Source organism: Oncorhynchus gorbuscha, unplaced genomic scaffold (genome assembly GCF_021184085.1).
Source record: "Oncorhynchus gorbuscha isolate QuinsamMale2020 ecotype Even-year unplaced genomic scaffold, OgorEven_v1.0 Un_scaffold_818, whole genome shotgun sequence".
NCBI lineage: Eukaryota > Metazoa > Chordata > Actinopteri > Salmoniformes > Salmonidae > Oncorhynchus > Oncorhynchus gorbuscha.
The window spans coordinates 10,148-37,829 of NW_025745822.1; the positions used below are offsets into that span (position 1 = coordinate 10,148).

The 27,682-nt window shown below is 40.2% G+C and overlaps 1 protein-coding gene across 1 annotated transcript; it reads left to right on the plus strand.

Moving 5' to 3' along the window:
• Positions 1-600: 600 nt before the first annotated feature.
• On the plus strand, positions 601-17,294 carry LOC124020440 (microfibril-associated glycoprotein 4-like). Its single transcript, XM_046335679.1, has 5 exons — positions 601-658; positions 6,101-6,292; positions 6,880-6,976; positions 7,131-7,298; positions 16,672-17,294. The coding sequence occupies exons 1-5, from the start codon at positions 656-658 to the stop codon at positions 16,920-16,922; spliced, it is 711 nt and encodes a 236-aa protein (XP_046191635.1). The 5' UTR covers positions 601-655; the 3' UTR covers positions 16,923-17,294.
• The last annotated feature ends 10,388 nt before the right edge of the window (positions 17,295-27,682 follow it).

A 27,682-nucleotide genomic window follows, 5' to 3' on the forward strand; every position in this document is an offset into this window, starting at 1 on the left:
TCATGGCCCTGTCCTATCGATAGATCATGGGTCTGTACTATCGATAGATCATGGGTCTGTACTATCGATAGATCATGGCCCTGTCCTATCGATAGATCATGACCCTGTCCTATCAATATGCTCTGGGTTGTCTTTATAAAAGAGGTGTGGGACCAGGGAAAGTACTGAGTGTTGCAACATGCTCTGGGCTGTCTTTATAAAAGAGGTGTGGACCAGAGAAAGTACTGAGTGTTGCAACATGCTCTGGGCTGTCTTTATAAAAGAGGTGTGCATCTTAGTGGGGACAAACAGCTCATGAAGACACTGACATCTGCCACTGATACAGGTGAGCTCATGCATGTCTCTCACTATTCTTAACTGATCACAAATCATTTCAAATAAAACAATTGGGAAGGGAGGTTTTCCTGGTGCCTAATGTAACATTGTCCGATCTGTTCAGTCATCATAGGACCTAACTAGAATCCTGCTTGTTAACACAGTAAAATGTCAATAGTCATAGTGAGACAGAGTGACTGTGTAAGTGTTAGTATTTCACCAACAGCTGGAGACCTGAACAATACTGTAGTAAATGAGCTCCCTTTTCTTACAGGGCACCCATTCAACATACTATTCTGAAGTTTCCTTCAAAGGCAAACAGACATCTATCACAACAACGATGGTATGTATTAATAAACCACAGTATTATAAGAATGATCAGAAAACAGCATTCAGAGATACTAATGAGAATATAGGACATGTCTCTAATGAAAAGCCCCATTCTGGTGGGAAGCTGCTATAGACCACCAAGTGCTAACAGTCAGTATCTGGATAATATGTGTGAAATGCTTGATAATGTTTGTGATATCAACAGAGAAGTATATTTTCTGGGGGATTTAAATATTGACGGTCTTTCATCAGGCTGCCCACTCAGGAAAAAGCTTCAAACTGTAACCAGTGCCTGCAACCTGGTTCAGGTTATTAGTCAACCTACCAGGGTATTTTACAAACAACACAGGAATTAAATCACCAACATGTATTGATCACATCTTTACTGATGCTGCAGAGATTTGTTTGAAAGCAGTATACAAATCCATAGGATGTAGTGATCACAATATAACAGCTATATCTAGGAAAACTAACGTTCCAAAGGCTGGGCCTAATATAGTGTATAAGAGGACAGGCTGGGCCTAATATAGTGTATAAGAGGACAGGTGGGCCTAATATAGTGTATAAGAGGACAGGCTGGGCCTAATATAGTGTATAAGAGGACAGGCTGGGCCTAATATAGTGTATAAGAGGACAGGCTGGGCCTAATATAGTGTATAAGAGGACAGGCTGGGCCTAATATAGTGTATAAGAGGACAGGCTGGGCCTAATATAGTGTATAAGAGGACAGGCTGATGCTGGGCCTAATATAGTGTATAAGAGGACAGGCTGGGCCTAATATAGTGTATAAGAGGACAGGCTGGGCCTAATATAGTGTATAAGAGGACAGGCTGGGCCTAATATAGTGTATAAGAGGACAGGCTGGCTGGGCCTAATATAGTGTATAAGAGGACAGGCTGGGCCTAATATAGTGTATAAGAGGACAGGCTGGGCCTAATATAGTGTATAAGAGGACAGGCTGGGCCTAATATAGTGTATAAGAGGACAGGCTGATGCTGGGCCTAATATAGTGTATAAGAGGACAGGCTGGGCCTAATATAGTGTATAAGAGGACAGGCTGGGTCTAATATAGTATATAAGAGGACAGCCTGATGCTGGGCCTAATATAGTGTATAAGAGGACAGGCTGGGCCTAATATAGTGTATAAGAGGACAGGCTGGGCCTAATATAGTGTATAAGAGGACAGGCTGATACTGGGCCTAATATAGTGTATAAGAGGACAGGCTGGGCCTAATATAGTGTATAAGAGGACAGGCTGGGCCTAATATAGTGTATAAGAGGACAGGCTGGGCCTAATATAGTGTATACGAGGACAGGCTGGCCTAATATAGTATATAAGAGGTCAGGCTGGGCCTAATATAGTGTATAAGAGGACAGGCTGGGCCTAATATAGTGTATAAGAGGACAGGCTGGGCCTAATATAGTATATAAGAGGTCAGGCTGGGCGTAATATAGTGTATAAGAGGTCAGGCTGGGCCTAATATAGTGTATAAGAGGACAGGCTGGGCCTAATATAGTGTATAAGAGGACAGGCTGGGCCTAATATAGTGTATAAGAGGACAGGCTGGGCCTAATATAGTGTATAAGAGGACAGTCTGGGCCAGGCTCAAGCTGGGCCTAATATAGTGTATAAGAGGACAGGCTGGGCCTAATATAGTGTATAAGAGGACAGGCTGGGCCTAATATAGTGTATAAGAGGTCAGGCTGGGCCTAATATAGTGTATAAAAGGACAGGCTGGGCCTAATATAGTGTATAAGAGGACAGGCTGGGCCTAATATAGTGTATAAGAGGACAGGCTGGGCCTAATATAGTGTATAAGAGGACAGGCTGGGCCTAATATAGTGTATAAGAGGTCAAGCTGGGCCTAATATAGTGTATAAGAGGACAGGCTGGGCCTAATATAGTGTATAAGAGGACAGGCTGGGCCTAATATAGTATATAAGAGGTCAGGCTGGGCCTAATATAGTGTATAAGAGGTCAGGCTGGGCCTAATATAGTGTATAAAAGGACAGGCTGGGCCTAATATAGTGTATAAGAGGACAGGCTGGGCCTAATAGTGTATAAGAGGACAGGCTGGGCCTAATATAGTGTATAAGAGGACAGGCTGGGCCTAATATAGTGTATAAGAGGACAGGCTGGGCCTAATATAGTGTATAAGAGGACAGGCTGGGCCTAATATAGTGTATAAGAGGACAGGCTGGGCCTAATATAGTGTATAAGAGGACAGGCTGGGCCTAATATAGTGTATAAGAGGACAGGCTGGGCCTAATATAGTGTATAAGAGGACAGGCTGGGCCTAATATAGTGTATAAGAGGACAGGCTGGGCCTAATATAGTGTATAAGAGGACAGGCTGGGCCTAATATAGTGTATAAGAGGACAGGCTGGGCCTAATATAGTGTATAAGAGGACAGGCTGGGCCTAATATAGTATATAAGAGGTCAAGCTGGGCCTAATATAGTGTATAAGAGGACAGGCTGGGCCTAATATAGTGTATAAGAGGACAGGCTGGGCCTAATATAGTATATAAGAGGTCAAGCTGGGCCTAATATAGTGTATAAGAGGACAGGCTGGGCCTAATATAGTGTATAAGAGGACAGGCTGGGCCTAATATAGTATATAAGAGGTCAGGCTGGGCCTAATATAGTGTATAAGAGGTCAGGCTGGGCCTAATATAGTGTATAAAAGGACAGGCTGGGCCTAATATAGTGTATAAGAGGACAGGCTGATGCTGGGCCTAATATAGTGTATAAGACGACAAGCTGGGCCTAATATAGTGTATAAGAGGACAGGCTGGGCCTAATATAGTATATAAGAGGTCAGGCTGGGCCTAATATAGTGTATAAGAGGACAGGCTGGGCCTAATATAGTGTATAAGAGGACAGGCTGATGCTGGGCCTAATATAGTGTATAAGAGGACAGGCTGGGCCTAATATAGTGTATAAGAGGACAGGCTGGGCCTAATATAGTGTATAAGAGGACAGGCTGGGCCTAATATAGTGTATAAGAGGACAGGCTGGGCCTAATATAGTGTATAAGAGGACAGGCTGGGCCTAATATAGTATATAAGAGGTCAGGCTGGGCCTAATATAGTGTATAAGAGGACAGGCTGGGCCTAATATAGTGTATAAGAGGACAGGCTGATGCTGGGCCTAATATAGTGTATAAGAGGACAGGCTGGGCCTAATATAGTGTATAAGAGGACAGTCTGGGCCTAATATAGTGTATAAGAGGACAGGCTGATGCTGGGCCTAATATAGTGTATAAGAGGACAGGCTGGGCCTAATATAGTGTATAAGAGGACAGGCTGGGCCTAATATAGTGTATAAGAGGACAGGCTGGGCCTAATATAGTGTATAAGAGGACAGGCTGGGCCTAATATAGTGTATAAGAGGACAGGCTGGGCCTAATATAGTGTATAAGAGGTCAGGCTGGGCCTAATATAGTGTATAAGAGGACAGGCTGGGCCTAATATAGTATATAAGAGGTCAGGCTGGGCCTAATATAGTGTATAAGAGGACAGGCTGATGCTGGGCCTAATATAGTGTATAAGAGGACAGGCTGGGCCTAATATAGTGTATAAGAGGACAGGCTGGGCCTAAGATAGTGTATAAGAGGACAGGCTGGGCCTAATATAGTGTATGCTATTGATGTAAATAATATTTGATGCTGGTCTGTGGTGTGTAATGAGGAGCAACCAGACGCTGCTGGTCTGTGGTGTGTAATGAGGAGCAACCAGACGCTGCTGGTCTGTGGTGTGTAATGAGGAGCAACCAGATGCTGCTGGTCTGTGGTGTGTAATGAGGAGCAACCAGATGCAGATATTTCTAAAACTAAAAGTATTGTATTTGGAACAAAACACTCACTAAACCCTAAACCTCAACTAAATCTTGTAATAAATCATGTGGAAGTTAAGTTGACTAAACTGCTTGGAGTAACCCTAGATTGTAAACTGTCATGGTCAAAACATATTGGTGCAGTAGTAGCTAAGATGGGGAGAAGTCTGTCTATAATCAAGCGCTGCTCTGCCTTCTTAACAACACTATCAACAAGGTAGGTCCTACAGGCCCTAGTTTCTACCTTCTTAACAACACTATCAACAAGGCAGGTCCTACAGGCCCTAGTTTCTACCTTCTTAACAACACTATCAACAAGGCAGGTCCTACAGGCCCTAGTTTCTACCTTCTTAACAACACTATCAACAAGGCAGGTCCTACAGGCCCTAGTTTCTACCTTCTTAACAACACTATCAACAAGGCAGGTCCTACAGGACCTAGTTTTGTCGCACCTGGACTACTGTTCAGCCGTGTGGTCAGGTGCAACAAAGAGGAACTTAGGAAAATTGCAATTGGCTCAGAACAGGGCAGCACGGCTGGCCCTTGGATATACACAGAGAGCTAATATTAATAATATGCATGTCAATCTCTCCTGGCTGAAAGTGGAGGAGATTGACTTCATCACTATTTTAATTTATGAAAGCTATTGACATGTTAAATGCACTGAGCTGTCTGTCTGAATTACTGGCGCACAGCTCAGACACCCATGTATACCCCACAATACTGAGTCTACAGAAGGCCACAGTCTCTTCACAGACTATGGAACTCTATTCCAGCCCCAAGTCCAGAACAGACTATGGGAGGCGCACAGTACGACTACATGGAACTCTATTCCACAGTACTACATAGAGCCATGACTACATGGAACTCTATTCCACAGTACTACATAGAGCCATAACTACATGGAACTCTATTCCACAGTACTACATAGAGCCATTACTACATGGAACTCTATTCCACATCAGGTAACTGATGTAGCAGTGGAATCAGATTTTTTTTAAACAGATAAAAAACACCTTATGGAACTGCTGGGACTGTGGAGAAACACAAACACTGGCACAGACACAGGCATACACACACACACACACACACACACACACACACACACACACACACACACACACACACACACACACACACACACACACACACACACACACACACACACACACACACACACACACACACACACACACACACACACACACACACACACACACACACACACACACACACACACACGACAACATTTTCACTATACCAACACATGGATTTAGTACTGTAGATATGTGGTAGTGGTACAACATTGAGGGCACACAGTGTGTTGTAGGTATGTGGTAGTACTGTAGATATGTGGTAGTGGTGGAGTAGGGGCCTGAGGGCACACAGTGTGTTGTAGGTAAAGTGGTGGAGTAGGGGCCTGAGGGCACACAGTGTGTTGTGAAATCTGTGAATGTATTGTAATGTTTTTAAAACTGTATAAACTGCCTTATTTTGCTGGACCCCAGGAAGAGTAGCTGCTGCTTTGGCATAATAAATGTATCCATAATAACTACAAATGAACCAACACTAGACAGTTTTTGTATTAAACTGCTGTATCCATCTACCCTCTGCTGCAGTCCATCTTGCTGCTGGCTCTAATGGTCCCCGTGATGGCACAGTCCTCCCTGCATCCAGTGGACTGTGATGAGGTCTATAGATCAGGTTCTGGACAAAACGGGGTCTACACCATCTACCCTGCAGGACCTACCTCACCTGTCCAGGTCTTCTGTGACATGGGGTTGGAAAGTGCATATCGAGGAAAGTGGACGGTCAGTTTCAATGTGTGGTATTGAAATACACTTAAAGACTAATTTACCATGAACAATCTCTCTCTCTCTCTCCTAATCTGTTAATTAAACAATCTCTCTCTCTCTCTCTTAATCTGTTAATTAAACAATCTCTCTCTCTCCTAATCTGTTAATTAAACAATCTCTCTCTCTCTCTTAATCTGTTAATTAAACAATCTCTCTCTCTTAATCTGTTAATTAAACAATCTCTCTCTCTCCTAATCTGTTTATCAAACAATCTCTCTCTCTCTTAATCTGTTAATTAAACAATCTCTCTCTCTCTTAATCTGTTAATTAAACAATCTCTCTCTCTCTCTTAATCTGTTTATCAAACAATCTCTCTCTCTCTCTTAATCTGTCAATTAAACAATATCTTTCTCTCTTAATCTGTCAATTAAACAATCTCTCTCTCTCTCTTAATCTGTCAATTAAACAATCTCTCTCTCTTAATCTGTCAATTAAACAATATCTCTCTCTTAATCTGTCAATTAAACAATCTCTCTCTCTTAATCTGTCAATTAAACTTTTTTATCTTAATCTGTCAATGAAACAATCTCTCTCTAAATCAGCTGATTCAGAGGCGACAGGATGGATCAGTGAACTTCTACAGGAAGTGGGATCAGTACAAGAGTGGTTTTGGGAGCGCAGCTGGAGAGTACTGGCTGGGTAGGAACTGGTTTAACTTCTAGCCAACAGAACGATCTCCTCCTAGAACCTTGTTCTACCACTGACTTCATCCGGTTTGTCCTAGTTCATTCAAGGCCATTTGTCATTGTATTCAGACAACACAATGAACTGCTATGCTGATCTCATTCTCCAGGGCTGGAGACAATGCATCTCATGACTATGAAAGGAACCTATGAGCTGAGGGTGGACATGGAGGACTTTGAGGGGAATAAGGTCTATGCTCAGTACTCTTCCTTCTCCGTTGGACCAGAGGCTGAAGGATACCTGCTAACACTGGGGTCATTTAAAGATGGCGGAGCAGGTGGGTGACAATTTATATTGTCCAAGAAAAAATAACCAAAGAATAAAAGTCTAATAAAATAGTCCAATAATATACTGTAGTACCAGAATATAGTCCAATAATATACTGTAGAACCAGAATATAGTCCAATAATATACTGTAGAACCAGAATATAGTCCAAGAATATACTGTAGAACCAGAATATAGTCCAATAATATACTGTAGTACCAGAATATAGTCCAAGAATATACTGTAGAACCAGAATATACTGTAGTACCAGAATATAGTCCAAGAATATACTGTAGAACCAGAATATACTGTAGTACCAGAATATAGTCCAATAATATACTGTAGTACCAGAATATAGTCCAAGAATATACTGTAGTACCAGAATATAGTCCAAGAATATACTGTAGTACCAGAATATAGTCCAAGAATATACTGTAGTACCAGAATATAGTCCAAGAATATACTGTAGTACCAGAATATAGTCCAAGAATATACTGTAGTACCAGAATATAGTCCAAGAATATACTGTAGTACCAGAATATAGTCCAAGAATATACTGTAGTACCAGAATATAGTCCAAGAATATACTGTAGTACCAGAATATAGTCCAATAATATACTGTAGTACCAGAATATAGTCCAATAATATACTGTAGAACCAGAATATAGTCCAATAATATACTGTAGTACCAGAATATAGTCCAATAATATACTGTAGAACCAGAATATAGTCCAATAATATACTGTAGTACCAGAATATAGTCCAATAATATACTGTAGTACCAGAATATAGTCCAAGAATATACTGTAGAACCAGAATATAGTCCAAGAATATACTGTAGTACCAGAATATAGTCCAAGAATATACTGTAGTACCAGAATATAGTCCAAGAATATACTGTAGTACCAGAATATAGTCCAAGAATATACTGTAGTACCAGAATATAGTCCAAGAATATACTGTAGTACCAGAATATAGTCCAAGAATATACTGTAGTACCAGAATATAGTCCAAGAATATACTGTAGTACCAGAATATAGTCCAAGAATATACTGTAGTACCAGAATATAGTCCAAGAATATACTGTAGTACCAGAATATAGTCCAAGAATATACTGTAGTACCAGAATATAGTCCAATAATATACTGTAGTACCAGAATATAGTCCAATAATATACTGTAGTACCAGAATATAGTCCAATAATATACTGTAGAACCAGAATATAGTCCAATAATATACTGTAGTACCAGAATATAGTCCAATAATATACTGTAGAACCAGAATATAGTCCAATAATATACTGTAGTACCAGAATATAGTCCAATAATATACTGTAGAACCAGAATATAGTCCAATAATATACTGTAGTACCAGAATATAGTCCAATAATATACTGTAGTACCAGAATATAGTACCAGAATATACTGTAGAACCAGAATATAGTCCAATAATATACTGTAGTACCAGAATATAGTCCAATAATATACTGTAGTACCAGAATATAGTCCAATAATATACTGTAGTACCAGAATATAGTCCAATAATATACTGTAGAACCAGAATATAGTCCAATAATATACTGTAGTACCAGAATATAGTCCAATAATATACTGTAGAACCAGAATATAGTCCAATAATATACTGTAGTACCAGAATATAGTCCAATAATATACTGTAGTACCAGAATATAGTACCAGAATATACTGTAGAACCAGAATATAGTCCAATAATATACTGTAGTACCAGAATATAGTCCAAGAATATACTGTAGTACCAGAATATAGTCCAATAATATACTGTAGAACCAGAATATAGTCCAATAATATACTGTAGTACCAGAATATAGTCCAATAATATACTGTAGTACCAGAATATAGTCCAATAATATACTGTAGTACCAGAATATAGTCCAATAATATACTGTAGAACCAGAATATAGTCCAAGAATATACTGTAGTACCAGAATATAGTCCAATAATATACTGTAGTACCAGAATATAGTCCAATAATATACTGTAGAACCAGAATATAGTCCAATAATATACTGTAGTACCAGAATATAGTCCAATAATATACTGTAGTACCAGAATATAGTCCAATAATATACTGTAGTACCAGAATATAGTCCATTAATATACTGTAGTACCATAATATAGTCCAAGAATATACTGTAGTACCAGAATATAGTCCAATAATATACTGTAGTACCAGAATATAGTCCAATAATATACTGTAGTACCAGAATATAGTACCAGAATATACTGTAGAACCAGAATATAGTCCAATAATATACTGTAGTACCAGAATATAGTCCAAGAATATACTGTAGTACCAGAATATAGTCCAATAATATACTGTAGTACCAGAATATAGTCCAATAATATACTGTAGTACCAGAATATAGTACCAGAATATACTGTAGAACCAGAATATAGTCCAATAATATACTGTAGTACCAGAATATAGTCCAAGAATATACTGTAGTACCAGAATATAGTCCAATAATATACTGTAGAACCAGAATATAGTCCAATAATATACTGTAGTACCAGAATATAGTCCAATAATATACTGTAGTACCAGAATATAGTCCAATAATATACTGTAGTACCAGAATATAGTCCAATAATATACTGTAGAACCAGAATATAGTCCAAGAATATACTGTAGTACCAGAATATAGTCCAATAATATACTGTAGTACCAGAATATAGTCCAATAATATACTGTAGAACCAGAATATAGTCCAATAATATACTGTAGTACCAGAATATAGTCCAATAATATACTGTAGTACCAGAATATAGTCCAATAATATACTGTAGTACCAGAATATAGTCCATTAATATACTGTAGTACCATAATATAGTCCAAGAATATACTGTAGTACCAGAATATAGTCCAATAATATACTGTAGTACCAGAATATATTCCAATAATATACTGTAGTACCAGAATATAGTCCAATAATATACTGTAGTACCAGAATATAGTCCATTAATACACTGTAGTACCATAATATAGTCCAATAATATACTGTAGTACCAGAATATAATACCAGAATATACTGTAGTACCAGAATATAGTCCAATAATATACTGTAGTACCAGAATATAGTACCAGAATATAGTCCAATAATATACTGTAGAACCAGAATATACTGTAGTACCAGAATATAGTCCAATAATATACTGTAGAACCAGAATATACTGTAGTACCAGAATATAGACCAAGAATATAGTACCAGAATATAGTCCAAGAGTATAGTACAAGAATATAGCACTAGAATATAGTCCAAGGGTATAGTACAAAAATATAGTACCAGAATATAGTACCAGAGTATAGTACCATAATATAGCACTAGAATATAGTCCAATAGTACAAGACGATAGCACTAGAATATAGTCCAAGGGTATAGCACAAAAATATAGTACCAGAATATAGTACCAGAGTATAGTATCAGAATATAGTACCAGAATATAGTACCAGAATACAGTACCAGAGTATAGTACCAGAATATAGTCCAAGAGTATAGTACCAGAATATAGTACCAGAGTATAGTACCAGAATATAGTACCAGAGTATAGTACCAGAATACAGTACCAGAATACAGTACCAGAGTATAGTACCAGAATATAGCACCAGAGTATAGTACCAGAATATAGTCCAAGAGTATAGTACCAGAATATACTACCAGAATATAGCACCAGAGTATAGTACCAGAGTATAGTACCAGAATATAGTACCAGAATATAGTACCAGAGTATAGTACCAGAATATAGTACCAGAGTATAGTACCAGAATATACTACCAGAATATAGTACCAGAATATAGTCCAAGAGTATAGTACCAGAGTATAGTAACAGAATATAGTAAATGTACCAGAATATAGCACCAGAGTATAGTACCAGACTATAGTACCATAATATAGTCCAAGAGTATAGTACCAGAGTATAGCACCTGAATATAGTACCAGAATATAGTACCAGAATATAGTACCAGAATATAGTACCAGAGTATAGTACCAGAATATAGTACCAGAATATAGCACCAGAGTATAGTACCAGAATATAGCACAAGAATATAGTCCAAGAGTACAGTACCAGAATATAGTACCAGAATATAGTATCAGAGTATAGTACCAGAGTATAGTACCATAATATAGCACTAGAATATAGTACCAGAGTATAGTACCATAATATAGCACTAGAATATAGTACCAGAGTATAGTACCAGAATATAGCACTAGAATATAGTACCAGACTATAGTACCATAATATAGTCCAAGAGTATAGTACCAGAGTATAGCACCTGAATATAGTACCAGAATATAGTACCAGAATATAGTACCAGAATATAGTACCAGAGTATAGTACCAGAATATAGTACCAGAATATAGCACCAGAGTATAGTACCAGAATATAGCACAAGAATATAGTCCAAGAGTACAGTACCAGAATATAGTACCAGAATATAGTATCAGAGTATAGTACCAGAGTATAGTACCATAATATAGCACTAGAATATAGTACCAGAGTATAGTACCATAATATAGCACTAGAATATAGTACCAGAGTATAGTACCATAATATAGCACTAGAATATAGTACCAGAGTATAGTACCATAATATAGCACTAGAATATAGTACCAGAGTATAGTACCAGAATATAGTATCAGAGTATAGTACCAGAGTATAGTACCATAATATAGCACTAGAATATAGTACCAGAGTATAGTACCATTTTATTTATGTAGTTATTTATTTCACCTTTATTTAACCAGGTAGGCAAGTTGAGAACAAGTTCTCATTTACAATTGTGACCTGGCCAAGATAAAGCAAAGCAGTTCGACAGATACAACGACACAGTTACACATGGAGTAAAACAAACATACAGTCAATAATACAGTATAAACAAGTCTATATACGATGTGAGCAAATGAGGTGAGAAGGGAGGTAAAGGCAAAAAAGGCCATGGTGGCAAAGTAAATACAATATAGCAAGTAAAACACTGGAATGGTAGTTTTGCAATGGAAGAATGTGCAAAGTAGAAATAAAAATAATGGGGTGCAAAGGAGCAAAATAAATAAATAAATAAAATACAGTTGGGAAAGAGGTAGTTGTTTGGGCTAAATTATAGGTGGGCTATGTACAGGTGCAGTAATCTTTGAGCTGCTCTGACAGTTGGTGCTTAAAGCTAGTGAGGGAGATAAGTGTTTCCATAATATAATAATATTATTAATAATTAATAACCATAATATAGTACCATACTATAAAATTGGAATATAGTCCATGAGTATAGTACCAGAGTATAGTACCATAATATAGCACTGGAATAAATTACCAGAGTATAGTACCAGAATATAGTGGCATAATATAGCACTAGAATATAGTACCAGAGTATAGTACCATAATATAGCACTAGAATATAGTACCAGAGTATAGTACCAGAATATAGCACTATACTATAGTACCAGAATATAGTACCATAATATAGTACCATAATATAGTCCATGAGCATAGCACTAGAACATAGTACAAGAGTATAGTACCAGAATATAGTGGCATAATATAGCACTAGAATATAGTACCAGAATATAGTACCATAATATAGTACCATAATATAGTCCATGAGCATAGCACTAGAACATAGTACAAGAGTATAGTACCAGAATATAGTACCAGAGAAAATTACAAGGAAAATAGTGCAAGAAAATCTGTCAACAAGGGTTCATTACTAGGGATGCACTATATATCGGTGAACATATCGGAATCGGCCGATATTAACTAAAAATGACAACATCAGTAGCGGCCTGATGTCTAGTTTAATGCTGATGTGCAAAACAGATGTCAGAGCTGACGTATAAACCTATATAACGTAGGTACATGACGTAATGACGCCACGTAAAATGTTGCGCTACACGTGCAACAAAGCATTCCTAACCTCGCCCACAATGTCTGCTGTGTGGATCGAGCAGACAACAAGTCCAGCAGTCATTTGAAAGGATAACAACATTTCAGAGAGATGACTCAAAGATAATGGAATTCATTGACCTTGACAATCAACCGTCCTTTGTAAGTGGGTGATGTTGGCTTTCGCCGACTGGTCGAGCACCGGTACACACTACCCAGTAGGCGCTATTTTTCAGATGTTGCCCAACCGAAGTTGGTATTAGCTAGGTTGCCACTTGTCGGTTTGCCTATTAAAATGGAACTTCAAATTTTTCAGATGTTGCCCTACCGAAATTACACAGTAATAGCGTCACTGCTATTAGCTTCACAACATACTATGGAACTATGGGGGTGGCACAGGGTTCAATTCTCGGGCCAACTCTTTTCTCTGTATATATCAATGATGTTGCTCTTGCTGCGGGCAATTCCCTGATCCACCTCTACGCAGACGACACATTCTGTGTACTTCTGGCCCTTCCTTGGACACTGTGCTATCTAACCTCCAAACGAGCTTCAATGCCATACAACACTCCTTTCGTGGCCTCCAAATGCTCTTAAACGCAAGTAAAATCAAATGCATGCTTTTCAACCATTCGCTGCTTGCACCCGCATGCCCAACTAGCATCACCACCGTGGATGGTTCCGACCTTGAATATGTGGACATCTATAAGTACCTAGGTGTCTAGCTAGACTGTACACTCTCCTTCCAGACTCATATCAAACATCTCCAATCTAAAATCAAATCTAGAGTCGGCTTTCTATTTCGCAACAAAGCCTCCTTCACTCACGCCGCCAAACTTACCCTAGTAAAACTGACTATCCTACCGATCCTCGACTTCGGCGATGTCATCTACAAAATTGCTTCCAACACAGCAAACTGGATGCAGTTTATCACAGTGCCATCTGTTTTGTTACTAAAGCACCTTATACCACCCACCACTGCGACCTGTATGCTCTAGTCGTAGGGCCCTCGCTACATATTCGTCACCAGACCCACTGGCTCCAGGTCATCTACAAGGCCATGCTAGGTAAAGCTCCGCCTTATCTCAGTTCACTGGTCACGATGGCAACACCCACCCGTAGCACTCGCTCCAGCAGGTGTATCTCACTGATCATCCCTAAAGCCAACACCTCATTTGGCCGCCTTTCGTTCCAGTACTCTGCTGCCTGTGACTGGATCGAATTGCAAAAATCGCTGAAGTTGGAGACTTTTATCTCCCTCACCAACTTCAAACATCTGCTATCTGAGCAGCTAACCGATCGCTGCAGCTGTACATAGTCCATTGGTAAATAGCCCACCCAATCTACCTACCTCATCCCCATACTGTTTTTATTTATTTACTTTTGTGCTCTTTTGCACACCAGTATCTCTACCTGCACATGACCATCTGATCATTTATCACTCCAGTGTTAATCTGCAAAATTGTAATTATTCGCCAACCTCCTCATGCCTTTTGCACACAATGTATATAGACTCTCTTTTTTCTTCTTTTTTTTCTACAGTGTTATTGACTTGTTAATTGTTTACTCCATGTGTAACTCTGTGTTGTTGTCTGTTCACACTACTATGCTTTATCTTGGCCAGGTCGCAGTTGTAAATGAGAACTTGTTCTCAACTTGCCTACCTGGTTAAATAAAGGTGAAAAAAATACAACCAGCCTGAAAACAATGACCAGTAGAAACTGCAGTCATTTTCATTATTCTTGGCAATGATTTAGGAATCCTCGTGAGTTAGTATTAGCAAGGTTGCCACTTGTTGTTTGCCTAATGAAATGGAACTTCAGTTCATGAAAATAAATAGCTAGCCAGATACTTAACCCTTTCTCCCAAAGCTAAAGTTATAAGCAGCCAGCTACTTAACCCTGTCTCCCAAAGCTAAAGTTATAAGCAGCCAGCTACTTAACCCTGTCTCCCAAAGCTAAAGTTATAAGCAGCCAGCTACTTAACCCTGTCTCCCAAAGCTAAAGTTATAAGCAGCCAGCTAGCTTCATCTGTCTAGTGAGGCTCTACCGGACGGGATATGTGTTGTGAAGCTAGCCACAATAAGGATTAGGCACAATAGTGGAATTTGTGGTTTGCTTTCAAAATAAAAGTCTGTTGTTGACAGTGATGCAAATGAATACAAATAGTAGAATTATGCCATACTTGTATTTTGAAGGCTAACCGCAAAGTCCACTATTGTGGTTAATCCTTATTGTGGCTAGCTTCACATAGATGGGTCCGATGAATAATAAAATAAGATCTGTCTTACAAATTAGGGTTATTTTAGATGATGACACCTAGCTATATAGTTAGCTAGCTAATTAAAGCTACTGAAATAGATGTTTTCTAGCGAACTATAGCTACTGAAACAGATGTTAGGTAGCAAAATATAGCTACTGAAATAGATGTTAGCTAGGTAACTATAGCTACTGAAATAGATGTTAGCTAGCGAACTATAGCTACTGAAATAGATGTTAGCTAGGTAACTATAGCTACTGAAATAGATGTTAGCTAGGTAACTATAGCTACTGAAATAGATGTTAGCTTGCTAACTATAGCTACTTAAATAGATGTTAGCTAGCGAACTATAGCTACTTAAATAGATGTTAACTAGCGAACTATGTCTACTGAAACAGATTATGTCGTGTTTTTTGGGGAAGAATATTGTTTGTAACACGAAATACGAGTGATAGTGTAATCAATATGAGTGATGTGTAATAACTATGTAAAAAAAAATAGGAACACCTTAAATTATTATGTGACGCGCAGTCATATTCAGGTCCTGATTGGTCAACAAACTTAATTGACACGTCAAATTTTGTTAAATAGTATATATTTTGACGCGCAAAGACCCAAACGGCGTTCCATAGAAATCCTGGTTGAGAATAAAACGCCGGAACAAATTAACAACGAAACAGCACAGCAAGTAAGTGAAAGAAATAGGTTGTGATGATGTTTTTCTGGTAATGGGGACATACGTAAATGCCAACAAAATAACTTTTTGGTCAGTGTGGTGTTTGTGTGTAACCTTTATTTCACTAGGCAAGTCCGTTATAAGAACAAATTCTTATTTACAATGACGGCCTACCCCGGCCAAACCCGGACGATGCTGGGACAATTGTGCTCCGCCCTACGGGACTCTCAATCACAGCCGGATGTGATACAGCCTGGATTCGAACCAGGGACTGTAGTGACGCCTCTTGCACTGAGATGCAGGGCCTTAGACCGCTGCGCCCATGTGTGTGTGTTAACTCTTTAACTGAATGCTTCAAAGGCTGCAAACATGTTTTATATTGGTTATCTGCATCAGGTTTTTTGGGGCAAGGAACATATTGGATATTGGTATCGGCCAGAAATGTCATATCGGTGCATCACTAGTTCATACCTAAAGCTGGTGGAAGTATTATCATGAAGTTACCTAGAGTCCTTATTTATCTCCTCTGTTTCCTCAGGAGATTCTCTGGGTTTTCACAATGGTCACAAATTTACAACGTCAGATAAAGACCAGGACCTTGGCGACTCCAACTGTGCCCGGTTGTACTACGGAGGATTTTGGTACACCAACTGCCATGCTACTAACCCCAATGGGATATATGCATGGGGCGAGTCTACCTTTGGTATTGGCATCAACTGGAATTCATGGAAAGGCTATACATACTCCCTGAAAGCCATCACCATGAAGATCAGACCAGCCCCTCAATAATTTCTAACACAATTGTAAAATCGGATTTTTCAATAACAATTATTGCCATACAAACATTTCCAGCACATGTACATATTCCATTTATAAGGGAGAGGGGGGGTCTTTTTTTAAGTAGGGTTTGTGTTTGGGTCTTCAGAGATTAGAAGGTGCAGCAGGATACAGAAGATCTCAGATCTACTCTGAAGTGCAGTGTTGCCATAGCAACAGAACCCTGACTGCAGTGGGGATTATATGACCCATCATTTAACTATCTCTGTCTCTTACCTTAACACACTGTCTGTCTCTTACCTTAACACACTGTCTGTCTCTTACCCTAACACACTGTCTGTCTCTTACCTTAACACACTGTCTGTCTCTTACCTTAACACACTGTCTGTCTCTTACCTTAACACACTGTCTGTCTCTTACCCTAACACACTGTCTGTCTCTTACCCTAACACACTGTCTGTCTCTTACCCTAACACACTGTCTGTCTCTTACCCTAACACACTGTCTGTCTCTTACCCTAACACACTGTCTGTCTCTTACCCTAACACACTGTCTGTCTCTTACCTTAACACACTGTCTGTCTCTTACCTTAACACACTGTCTGTCTCTTACCTTAACACACTGTCTGTCTCTTACCCTAACACAGTGTCTGTCTCTTACCCTAACACACTGTCTGTCTCTTACCTTAACACACTGTCTGTCTCTTACCTTAACACACTGTCTGTCTCTTACCTTAACACACTGTCTGTTATGATCACCAACACTTGAAATAAAGACAGATACTGTACCTGCAAAATGATGAATTCTCCCGCAGTTTATTGTGCAATGTTTAGAACCAACGGTCTTTGTTGCCATGCTAAAAAACACATAACCTTAAGCTCCATATTGAAATAGCATCAGTTTATTATCTATGTGACTTTAGAATAGTTACATCTGTGTAATGACTTCAGCCAACCATGTTGAATTGAGTTTGTGGGTCAGACGGTGAAGTGATTCCAATAATGAGGGTAGACCTATTGAGTGGCTTAAAGAAATACATCACAACATCAGGTCAATTGAGTGAGAAATGCCTCTTGTATGTGTGTAGATCTTTGTTTTGGTCTCACTGTTTGATGCATTGTCATCTACTTCTACATGTGTCACATACAAACCTATTACTACCTGTCAGGGCAAGGAGATTGAGGTTGTAACCTCATATAAATATCTTGGATACTACCTGTCAGGGCAAGGAGATTGAGGTTGTAACCTCATATAAATATATTGGAATTTTAATTGATGATGGCCTCTCTTTTAAATTGTATATTCAACAACTTACAAAAAAATTGAAGCTGAAGTTGGGATTTTATTTTCTGAATAAGGCCTGTTTTTCTTTTGAAGCCAGAAGGAGGCTAGTATTAGCTACATATTTCTAGACTATGGGGATATTTTATATAACGGTCAGAGCGCCCACTTGATGCTCTGGCCGATGATTTGTTTACCTCTGGATAACATGGAAACAGCCCAACCAGCTCTGCTGGCAACAATTTCATTACGCTTTTTTCAGACGTTTACTGACAGCGGCCATATTCAACGGGTGTTGTATACTTTAGCTTCATTTGTTGACGCTACCCATCCCAGTAGCGGGATAATTGTCATCAGCAACCGCTGAATAGCATAGCATCACAGTCAAATAATATTACTAGAAAATATTAATATTCATGAAATCACAAGTGCAATATAGGAAAACACAGCTTAGCCTTTTGTTAATCCACCTTTCGTCTCAGATTTTGAAATTATGCTTTACAGCGAAAGCAATCCAAGCATTTGTGTAAATTTATCGATAGCACAGCATAGCATTATGTACACTAAGCATTAAGTAGCTTGGTCACGAAAATCAGAAAAGCAATTTAAAAAAATGTTTACCTTTGATCATCATCGTTTTTTTTCACTCACGAGACTCGCAGTTACATAACAAATGTTCCTTTTGTTCCATAGAGATTATTTTTATACCCAAAATACCGACGTTTGTTTGTCGTGTTATGTTCAGAAATCCACAGGAAAGAGCGGTCACCACAATGCAGACGTATATTCCAAATAATATCTATAATGTCCACAGAAACATGTCAAATGTTTTTTTATAATCAATCTTCAGGTAGTTTTTAAAATAAATATTCAATAATATATCAGTGTGTAGCTTTTTCCATAACAGCGGGAGGAACAATGCCGGCTTTACTCAATTGCGCACAAACTCACTCTGAGAGCCCCCACCTCTCCACTTGCGCAATGTGATCCTTCATGCTCATTTTTCTAAATAAAAGCCTGAAACTATGTCTAAAGACTGTTGACACCTTAGGGAAGCCACAGACAAATGAATCTGGCTGATATTCCTTTAAATGGAGGATAGGCATGCATAGGAACACAGAGGTTTCAAAATAAGAGGCACTTCCTGATTGGATTTTCCTCAGGCTTTCACCTGCAATATCAGTTCTGTGGTACTCACAGACAATATTTTTACAGTTTTGGAAACTTTAGAGTGTTGTCTATCCTAATCTGACAATTTATATGCATATTCTAGTTTCTGGGGCTGAGAAAAAGGCTGTTACAAATGGGTACGTTTTTTAGCCAAAAAAGAAAATTCTGCCCCCTACACTCAACAAGTTAAGACATGTAGCTAGCTAGCTAGGTAAACAATGAACATAGCTAGGTAAACAATGAACCTAGCTAGGTAAACAATGAACCTAGCTAGGTAAACAACATGTAAGATCACACACGTCACGTAATGTTAGCTAACAAGCCAGCCAGCTAACGTTAGCGAGTTAAACAACAATGAATATAGTGCCAAATCATGTTGTTACTATCCTGCATGAATCTGCTCAACAATCTGCTGGGAGCTAAACAACCATGTTCAATGTTAGCTAGCTAACATTAGGCTCAAACTAGCAAAGCCAACGGCTCTGGGATACGAATAATAACGCCATACTCGTGACGTTAGCTAGTGAGCCAGTCAGCTAACGTTAGCTAGCTAGCTAACAGTACACTTTAACTTGAAAATAAACCACTTTCTGTCAAATTTAGAAACGTGTGATATCTGAAAATGTAGCTAGCTAATACTAGACTATCTTACCCGTATACATCATCATGCATGATGGATGCGTCTCCCTGTCAGGGATGCCATACCACGGTTGCCCTTAGTTTGAAGATGTAATCCGGAGACAGGTGTTTTCCCCATCTCTTTAGCTATCATACTCTAATTACACTGATTTTAAAACTTGATCCTCCAGAAAGTAGAGAGCAACAATTATGCATCTCCACTACACGATACATTTCATAAAAAGCCACGTTCGACAGTATTACCAACAGACTGACCAGCTCAAATATACAGAAGCCCTCCATATGGAAGACCAATCTGAAATCCTCTCTCGGCATTTCCAGCCCACTCATTATCTCAGCCAATCACGGCTAGTTGGAAGATTGCTGCCTTTTTCTGTGGCTTAACCAATAAGGCTCGTAATTTATCAATTGTATTTGTATTTACAGACGGCATACATGTTTGTTATTAAGGCACATGAAAGTTCACATGTTCCAGAAGGCCTAGTTTCCTGAAATGGGTCACAATTGACAACAGACTTTCAACACGCTTATTGGGAAGGACACTCAACATGCACATCACTTACACAAATGACTGATGATTGGCTGAGATAAATTGATGATAAATAGATTGTGGGGGCTGTTTTGTTAGACTTCATTGCAGCTTCTCCCATTATCGATCATAGTCTGCTGCAGGAAAAATGTATGTGTTATGGCTTTACACCCCCTGCTATAATGTGGATAAAGAGTTACCTGCCTAACAGAACACAGAGGGTGTTATGGCTTTACACCCCCTGCTATAATGTGGATAAAGAGTTACCTGCCTAACAGAACACAGAGGGTGTCATGGCTTTACATCCCCTGCTATAATGTGGATAAAGAGTTACCTGCCTAACAGAACACAGAGGGTGTTATGGCTTTACACCCCCTGCTATAATGTGGATAAAGAGTTACCTGCCTAACAGAACACAGAGGGTGTCATGGCTTTACACCCCCTGCTATAATGTGGATAAAGAGTTACCTGCCTAACAGAACACAGAGGGTGTCATGGCTTTACACCCCCTGCTATAATGTGGATAAAGAGTTACCTGCCTAACAGAACACAGAGGGTGTTATGGCTTTACACCCCCTGCTATAATGTGGATAAAGAGTTACCTGCCTAACAGAACACAGAGGGTGTTATGGCATTACACCCCCTGCTATAATGTGGATAAAGAGTTACCTGCCTAACAGAACACAGAAGGTGTTATGGCTTTACACCCCCTGCTATAATGTGGATAAAGAGTTACCTGCCTAACAGAACACAGAGTGTGTTATGGCTTTACACCCCCTGCTATAATGTGGATAAAGAGTTACCTGCCTAACAGAACACAGAGTGTGTTATGGCTTTACACCCCCTGCTATAATGTGGATAAAGAGTTACCTACCTAACAGAACACAGAGGGTGTTATGGCATTACACCCCCTGCTATAATGTGGATAAAGAGTTACCTGCCTAACAGAACACAGAAGGTGTTATGGCTTTACACCCCCTGCTATAATGTGGATAAAGAGTTACCTGCCTAACAGAACACAGAGGGTGTCATGGCTTTACACCCCCTGCTATAATGTGGATAAAGAGTTACCTGCCTAACAGAACACAGAGGGTGTCATGGCTTTAAACCCCCTGCTAAATTGTGGATAAAGAGTTACCTGCCTAACAGAACACAGAGGGTGTTCTTTAATGGAAGCCTCTCTGACATTATTCAGGTAGAATCAGGAATTCCCCAGGGCAACTATCTAGGCCTCTTACATGCTACTGGCTTTGAGTAAAGCCATTGTGTCTATGTATGCGGATGACTCAACACTATACAGGTCAGCTACTGCAGCGACTAAAATGACTGCAGAAGTCTGTAATAAAGTGCTCCTCTGCCTTTTTAACAACACTATCAACAAGGCAGGTCCTACAGGCTCTAGTTTTGTCTCACCTGGACTACTGTTCAGTCATGTGGTCAGGTGACACAAAGAGGGAAAATTGCAATTGGCTCAAAACAGGGCAGCACGGCTGGTCCTTGGATACACACAGAGAACAAACAATAAGATGCATGTCAATCTCTCCTGGCTCAAAGTGGAGGAGAGATTGACTTCATCACTACATGTATTTGTGAGAGGTATTGATATGTTAAAAGCACCAAGCTGTCTGTTTAAATGACTAGCACACAGCTCAGACACCCAAGGAAAAACTTTTAGTCTTGAAATCTTTGGTTGTTTACTACACTACTCACTCTGTGAATCCTTAAAGAGATGGGTGGGGCTAAGGCTTAATAAGAGGGTGTGAACGATGCTGATTGGGTGCAGACAAATTAGAGCTCTCCAAGTACACTACCGTTCAAAAGTTTGGGGTCACCTAGAAATGTCCTTGTTTTTTAAAGAAAATGAAACATTTTGTCCATTAAAATAACATCAAATTGATCAGAAACACAGCATAGACATTGTTAATGTTGTAAATGACTATTGTAGGTGGAAACGGCTGATTTTTAATGGAATATCTACATAGGCGTACAGAGGCCCATTATCAGCAACCATCACTCCTGTGTTCAAATGGCACGTTGTGTTAGCTAATCCAAGTTGATCATTTTAAAAGGCTAATTGATCATTAGAAAACCCTTTTGCAATTATGTTAGCACAGCTGAAAACTGCTGTCCTGATTAAATAAGCAATAAACCTGGCCATATTTAGACTAGTTGAGTATCTGGAGCATCAGCATTTGTGGGTTTGATTACAGGCTGAAAATGGCCAGAAAGTACTTTCTTCAGAAACTCGTCAGTCTGTTCTTGTTCTGAGAAATGAAGGCTTTTCCATGTGAGAAATTACCAAGAAACTGAAGATCTGGTAGAACCCTCAGAACATGTGACACAGTGTGTAACCAACCCATTATGAAGACTCCAGAACCCTCAGAACATGTGACACAGTAACCAACCCATTATGAAGACTCCAGAACCCTCAGAACATGTGACACAGTGTGTAACCAACCCATTATGAAGACTCAGAACATGTGAACCCATTATGAAGACTCCAGAACATGTGACACAGTGTGTAACCAACCCATTATGAAGACTCCAGAACCCTCAGTGTGTTTGATAGTGAAACAGTGTGTAACCAACCCATTATGAAGACTCCAGAACCCTCAGTGTGTTTGATAGTGACACAGTGTAATCATAATGAACCCCCTCTATGTAAATGCTGAAGCTGTCCTAGTTAGTTCTATTCTCTCTGTGTTGATGCAGTAAAGAGAAAACCCTGCAGCAGGATTAAAGACTTCACATTCAGTTTCCCCTAAAATATCAGCACCTTGTTTACCGCACACTCCTCTATCGCTCTCTTTCTCATTTCTCTCTTCTGTCCTCCTGTATCGCTCTCTCTCTCTCTCTCTCTCTCTCTCTCTCTCTCTCTCTCTCTCTCTCTCTCTCTCTCTCTCTCTCTCTCTCTCTCTCTCTCTCTCTCTCTCTCTCTCTCTCTCTCTCTCTCTCTCTCTCTCTCTCTCTCTCTCTCTCTCTCTCTCTCTCTCTCTCTCTCTTTCTCTTTCTCTCTTTCTCAATTCTCACTTCTGTCCCCCTCTTTCCTCTTCTCCCTCTCCCTCCCTGTGTTACTGTGCGTGGGCGTGGAATACCTCTCTACCCCCCACCAGGCCCTGCACCAATCACAGAGCCTTGTTTCCACTGCATGGTGGAGAGTTGTGCTGGAGCAGTGAGGTTGGGGCTGCTCCTCTTCCTCTCCTCATCTCTCCTCTCCTCCCCTCCCCTCCTGTCCACTCCTTTCCTCTCATCACCCTCCTCTCTCCTCTCCTCCCCTCCTGTCCACTCTTTTCCTCTTCCTCTCCTCCTCTCTCCTCTCCTCCCCTCCTGTCCTCTCCTTTCCTCTCATCACCCTCCCTCTCTCCTTCCTCCCTTCCTCTCCACTCCTTTCCCCTCATCACCCTCATCTCTCCTTCCTCCCCTCCTTTCCTCTCATCGCCCTCCTCTCTCCTCTCCTCCCCTCCTGTCCACTCCTTTCCTCTTCCTCTCATCCCTCTCCTCTCCTCCCCCTCCTGTCCACTCCTTTCCTCTCATCACCCTCCTCTCTCCTTCCTCCCCTCCTCTCCACTCCTTTCCCCTCATCACCCTCATCTCTCCTTCCTCCCCTCCTTTCCTCTCATCACCCTCCTCTCTCCTCTCCTCCCCTCCTCTCCACTCCTTTCCCCTCATCACCCTCAACTCTCCTCTCCTCCCCTCCTGTCCACTCCTTTCCTCTCATCGCCTTCCTCTCTCCTCTCCTCCCCTCCTGTCCACTCCTTTCCTCTTCCTCTCCTCCTCTCTCCTCTCCTCCCCTCCTGTCCACTCCTTTCCTCTTCCTCTCCTCCTCTCTCCTCTCCTCCCCTCCTGTCCACTCCTTTCCTCTCATCACCCTCAACTCTCCTTCCTCCCCTCCACTCCTTTCCTCTCCTCGCCCTCCTCTCTCTCCCCTTCCTCCCCTCCTCTCTCTGTCCCCACCTCCTCAATCCTCTCCTCTCCCTCCTCTCCTCCTCTCTCCTCTCCTCCCCTCCTGTCCACTCCTTTCCTCTCATCGCCCTCCTCTCTCCTTCCTCCCCTCCTCTCCACTCATTTCCTCTGATGGGTTCAGTTCTATAATTCATGACAGTCATAGTGTTAAGAGCGTATCTTCCTCCACTCAGTCCTTCTGTTTTAGAGAGAGAGAGAGTGTCCTGCATGGTCCAACCTCCAAACCTCTCTACTGATCAGAAAGAGGGACTAGTTATCTAGTTAATCAGGTGGGCTGATACAGTATTGTATCTCAGTAGAGAGATGAAGGGACTGTAGTATAGATCAGTAATGAAGAGGAACTGTACATTCTGAAGGGACGACAGCTAGACTGAAGGAGAAAGAGAGAGAGACCATTTGTACATTGTTGAAACACTGTATATATAATATGACATTTGTAATGTCTATTGTTTTGAAACTTCTGTATGTGTAATGTTTACTGTTAATTTTTATTGTTTATTTCACTTTATATATTCACTTTATATATTATCTACCTCACTTGCTTTGGCAATGTTAACACATGTTTCCCATGTCAATAAAGCCCCTTGAATTGAATTGAATTGAGAGAGAGAGAGAGAGAGGACCACAAATACAAATTCCATCTAGACACTGTTGCCCTAGAGCACAAAAAAAACGATACATACCTTGGCCTAAACATCAGCACCACAGGTAAGTTCCAGAAAGTTGTGAACGAGCTGAGAGACAAGGCAAGAAGGGCCTTCTATGCCATCAAAAGGAACATAAAAGTCAACATACCAATTAGGATCTGGCTAAAAATACTTAAATCAGTTATAAAGCCCAATGCCCTTTATGGTTGTGAGGTCTGGGGTCCGCTCACCAAGCAAGACTTCACAAAATGAGACAAACACCAAAACTGCATGCAGAATTCTGCTAAAATATCCTCCGTGTACAACGTAGAACACCAAATAATGCAGAGCAGAATTAGTCTGATACCCGCTAATTATCACAATCCAAAAAAGAGACGTTAAATTCTACAACGACCTAAAAGCAAGCGATTCCCAAACCTTCCATAACAAAGCCATCACCTACAGAGAGATGAACCTGGAGAAGAGTCCCTAAGCAAGCTGGTCCTGGGACTCTGTTCACAAACACAAACAGACCCCACAGAGCCCCAGGACAGCAGCACAATTAGACCCAACCAAATCATGAGAAAACAATTAGATAATTACTTGACACATTGGAAAGAATTAACAAAAAAACAGAGCAAACTAGAATGCTATTTGGCCCTAAACAGAGAGTACACAGTGGCAGAAAACCTGACCACTGTGACTGACCCAAACTTAAGGAAAGCTTTGACTATGTACAGACTCAGTGAGCATAGCCTTGCTATTGAGAAATGCCGCCTTGGGCAGACATGGCTCTCAAGAGAAGACAGGCTATGTGCACACTACCCACAAAATGAGGTGGAAACTGAGCTGCACTTCCTAACCTCCTGCCTAATGTATGACCATATTAGAGACACATATTTCCCTCAGATCACACAGATCCACAAAGAATCTGAAAACAAATCCAATTTTGATAAATTCCCATGAACTCTCTATTGGGTGAAATACCACAGTGTGGAATCACAGCAGCAAGATTTGTGACCTGTTGCCACAAGAAAAGGGCAACCAGTGAAGAACAAACACCATTGTAAATATTTATGTTTAAATGCAGAAAAATGGTAATTAACTACAATGGCCAGAAACCATTGCACCTATTCTTCCCAGCACCACACACAGAAGGCATGAGAGAGGAATGTAGCCTACACAACGCAGCGAGGAAACGAGACGGAGAGGGGTAGAGTTTGTGAGGAAGCTCTACTCGATTGATAGTAATAAGTATTGAAAGTATGACTTATCTACTTTGAAGAAGTACTAAAACAGTGATTTGGTCAGACAGCTCTGCAGCGTGGGCAGCTGTAGCAACCCAATGATCATGGGACACCCGCTGGCCAAGTCAGGGAGCTTGGCTCGTTGGGGAGCACAGAGAACTTTACATGGTTGTCTGGTTACTGCCTGAGCAGAGATGAGATGATGACTTTATGAAATTAAATAATAAAGGCATCAAATTAAACAACAACTGGAATATGTTATTAAAATAAAGTGAATAAATGATGGTTAATTAGTGATGAGCAGCAATGGACAGTCATCATAGGACTTTATTTTTAAGATTAAATGTGTAAATGTAAATTATTATGTGTTGTTAGAGACAGAGGAGAATAAATGATGGTTAATTAGTGATGAGCAGCAATGGACAGTCATCATAGGACTTTATTATATGTGTTGTTAGAGACAAATAAATAATGTTCTCACTGTGACAGAGTGGCAGAACAGACTTTATTATGTGTTGTTAGAGACAAATTAATGTTCTCACTGTGACAGAGTGGCAGAACAGAGTGAAGAGGGGTCTCTCTGTCTCTCTGTCTCTCTGTCTCTCTGTCTCACTGTGACAGAGAGGCAGAACAGAGGAGTGAAGAGGGGGTATCTCTGTCTCTCTGTCCCTTTGTCTCACTGTGACAGAGAGTCAGAACAGAGGAGTGAAGAGGGGGTATCTCTGTCTCTCTGTCCCTTTGTCTCACTGAGACAGAGAGTCAGAACAGAGGAGTGAAGAGGGGGTATCTCTGTCCATTTGTCTCACTGTTCCACATGACACATAATATTTCCCATACTGCACTTCTACATACAGGGTTGTTCTAGGGTAAGGTTTCCCATACTGCACTTCTACATACAGGGTTGTTCTAGGTTAAGGTTTACCATACTGTACTTCTACATACAGGGTTGTTCTAGGGTAAGGTTTCCCATACTGCACTTCTACATACATGGTTGTTCTAGGGTAAGGTTTCCCATACTGCACTTCTACATACAGGGTTGTTCTAGGGTAAGATTTCCCATACTGCACTTCTACATACAGGGTTGTTCTAGGGTAAGATTTCCCATACTGCACTTCTACATACAGGGCTGTTCTAGGGTAAGATTTCCCATACTGCACTTCTACATACAGGGTTGTTCTAGGGTAAGATTTCCCATACTGCACTTCTACATACAGGGTTGTTCTAGGGTAAGATTTCACAGTCACAGATCACTCATATCTAAACCAATACAGTCAGTCAGCACCACAGTCACAGATCACTCATATCTAAACCAATAGT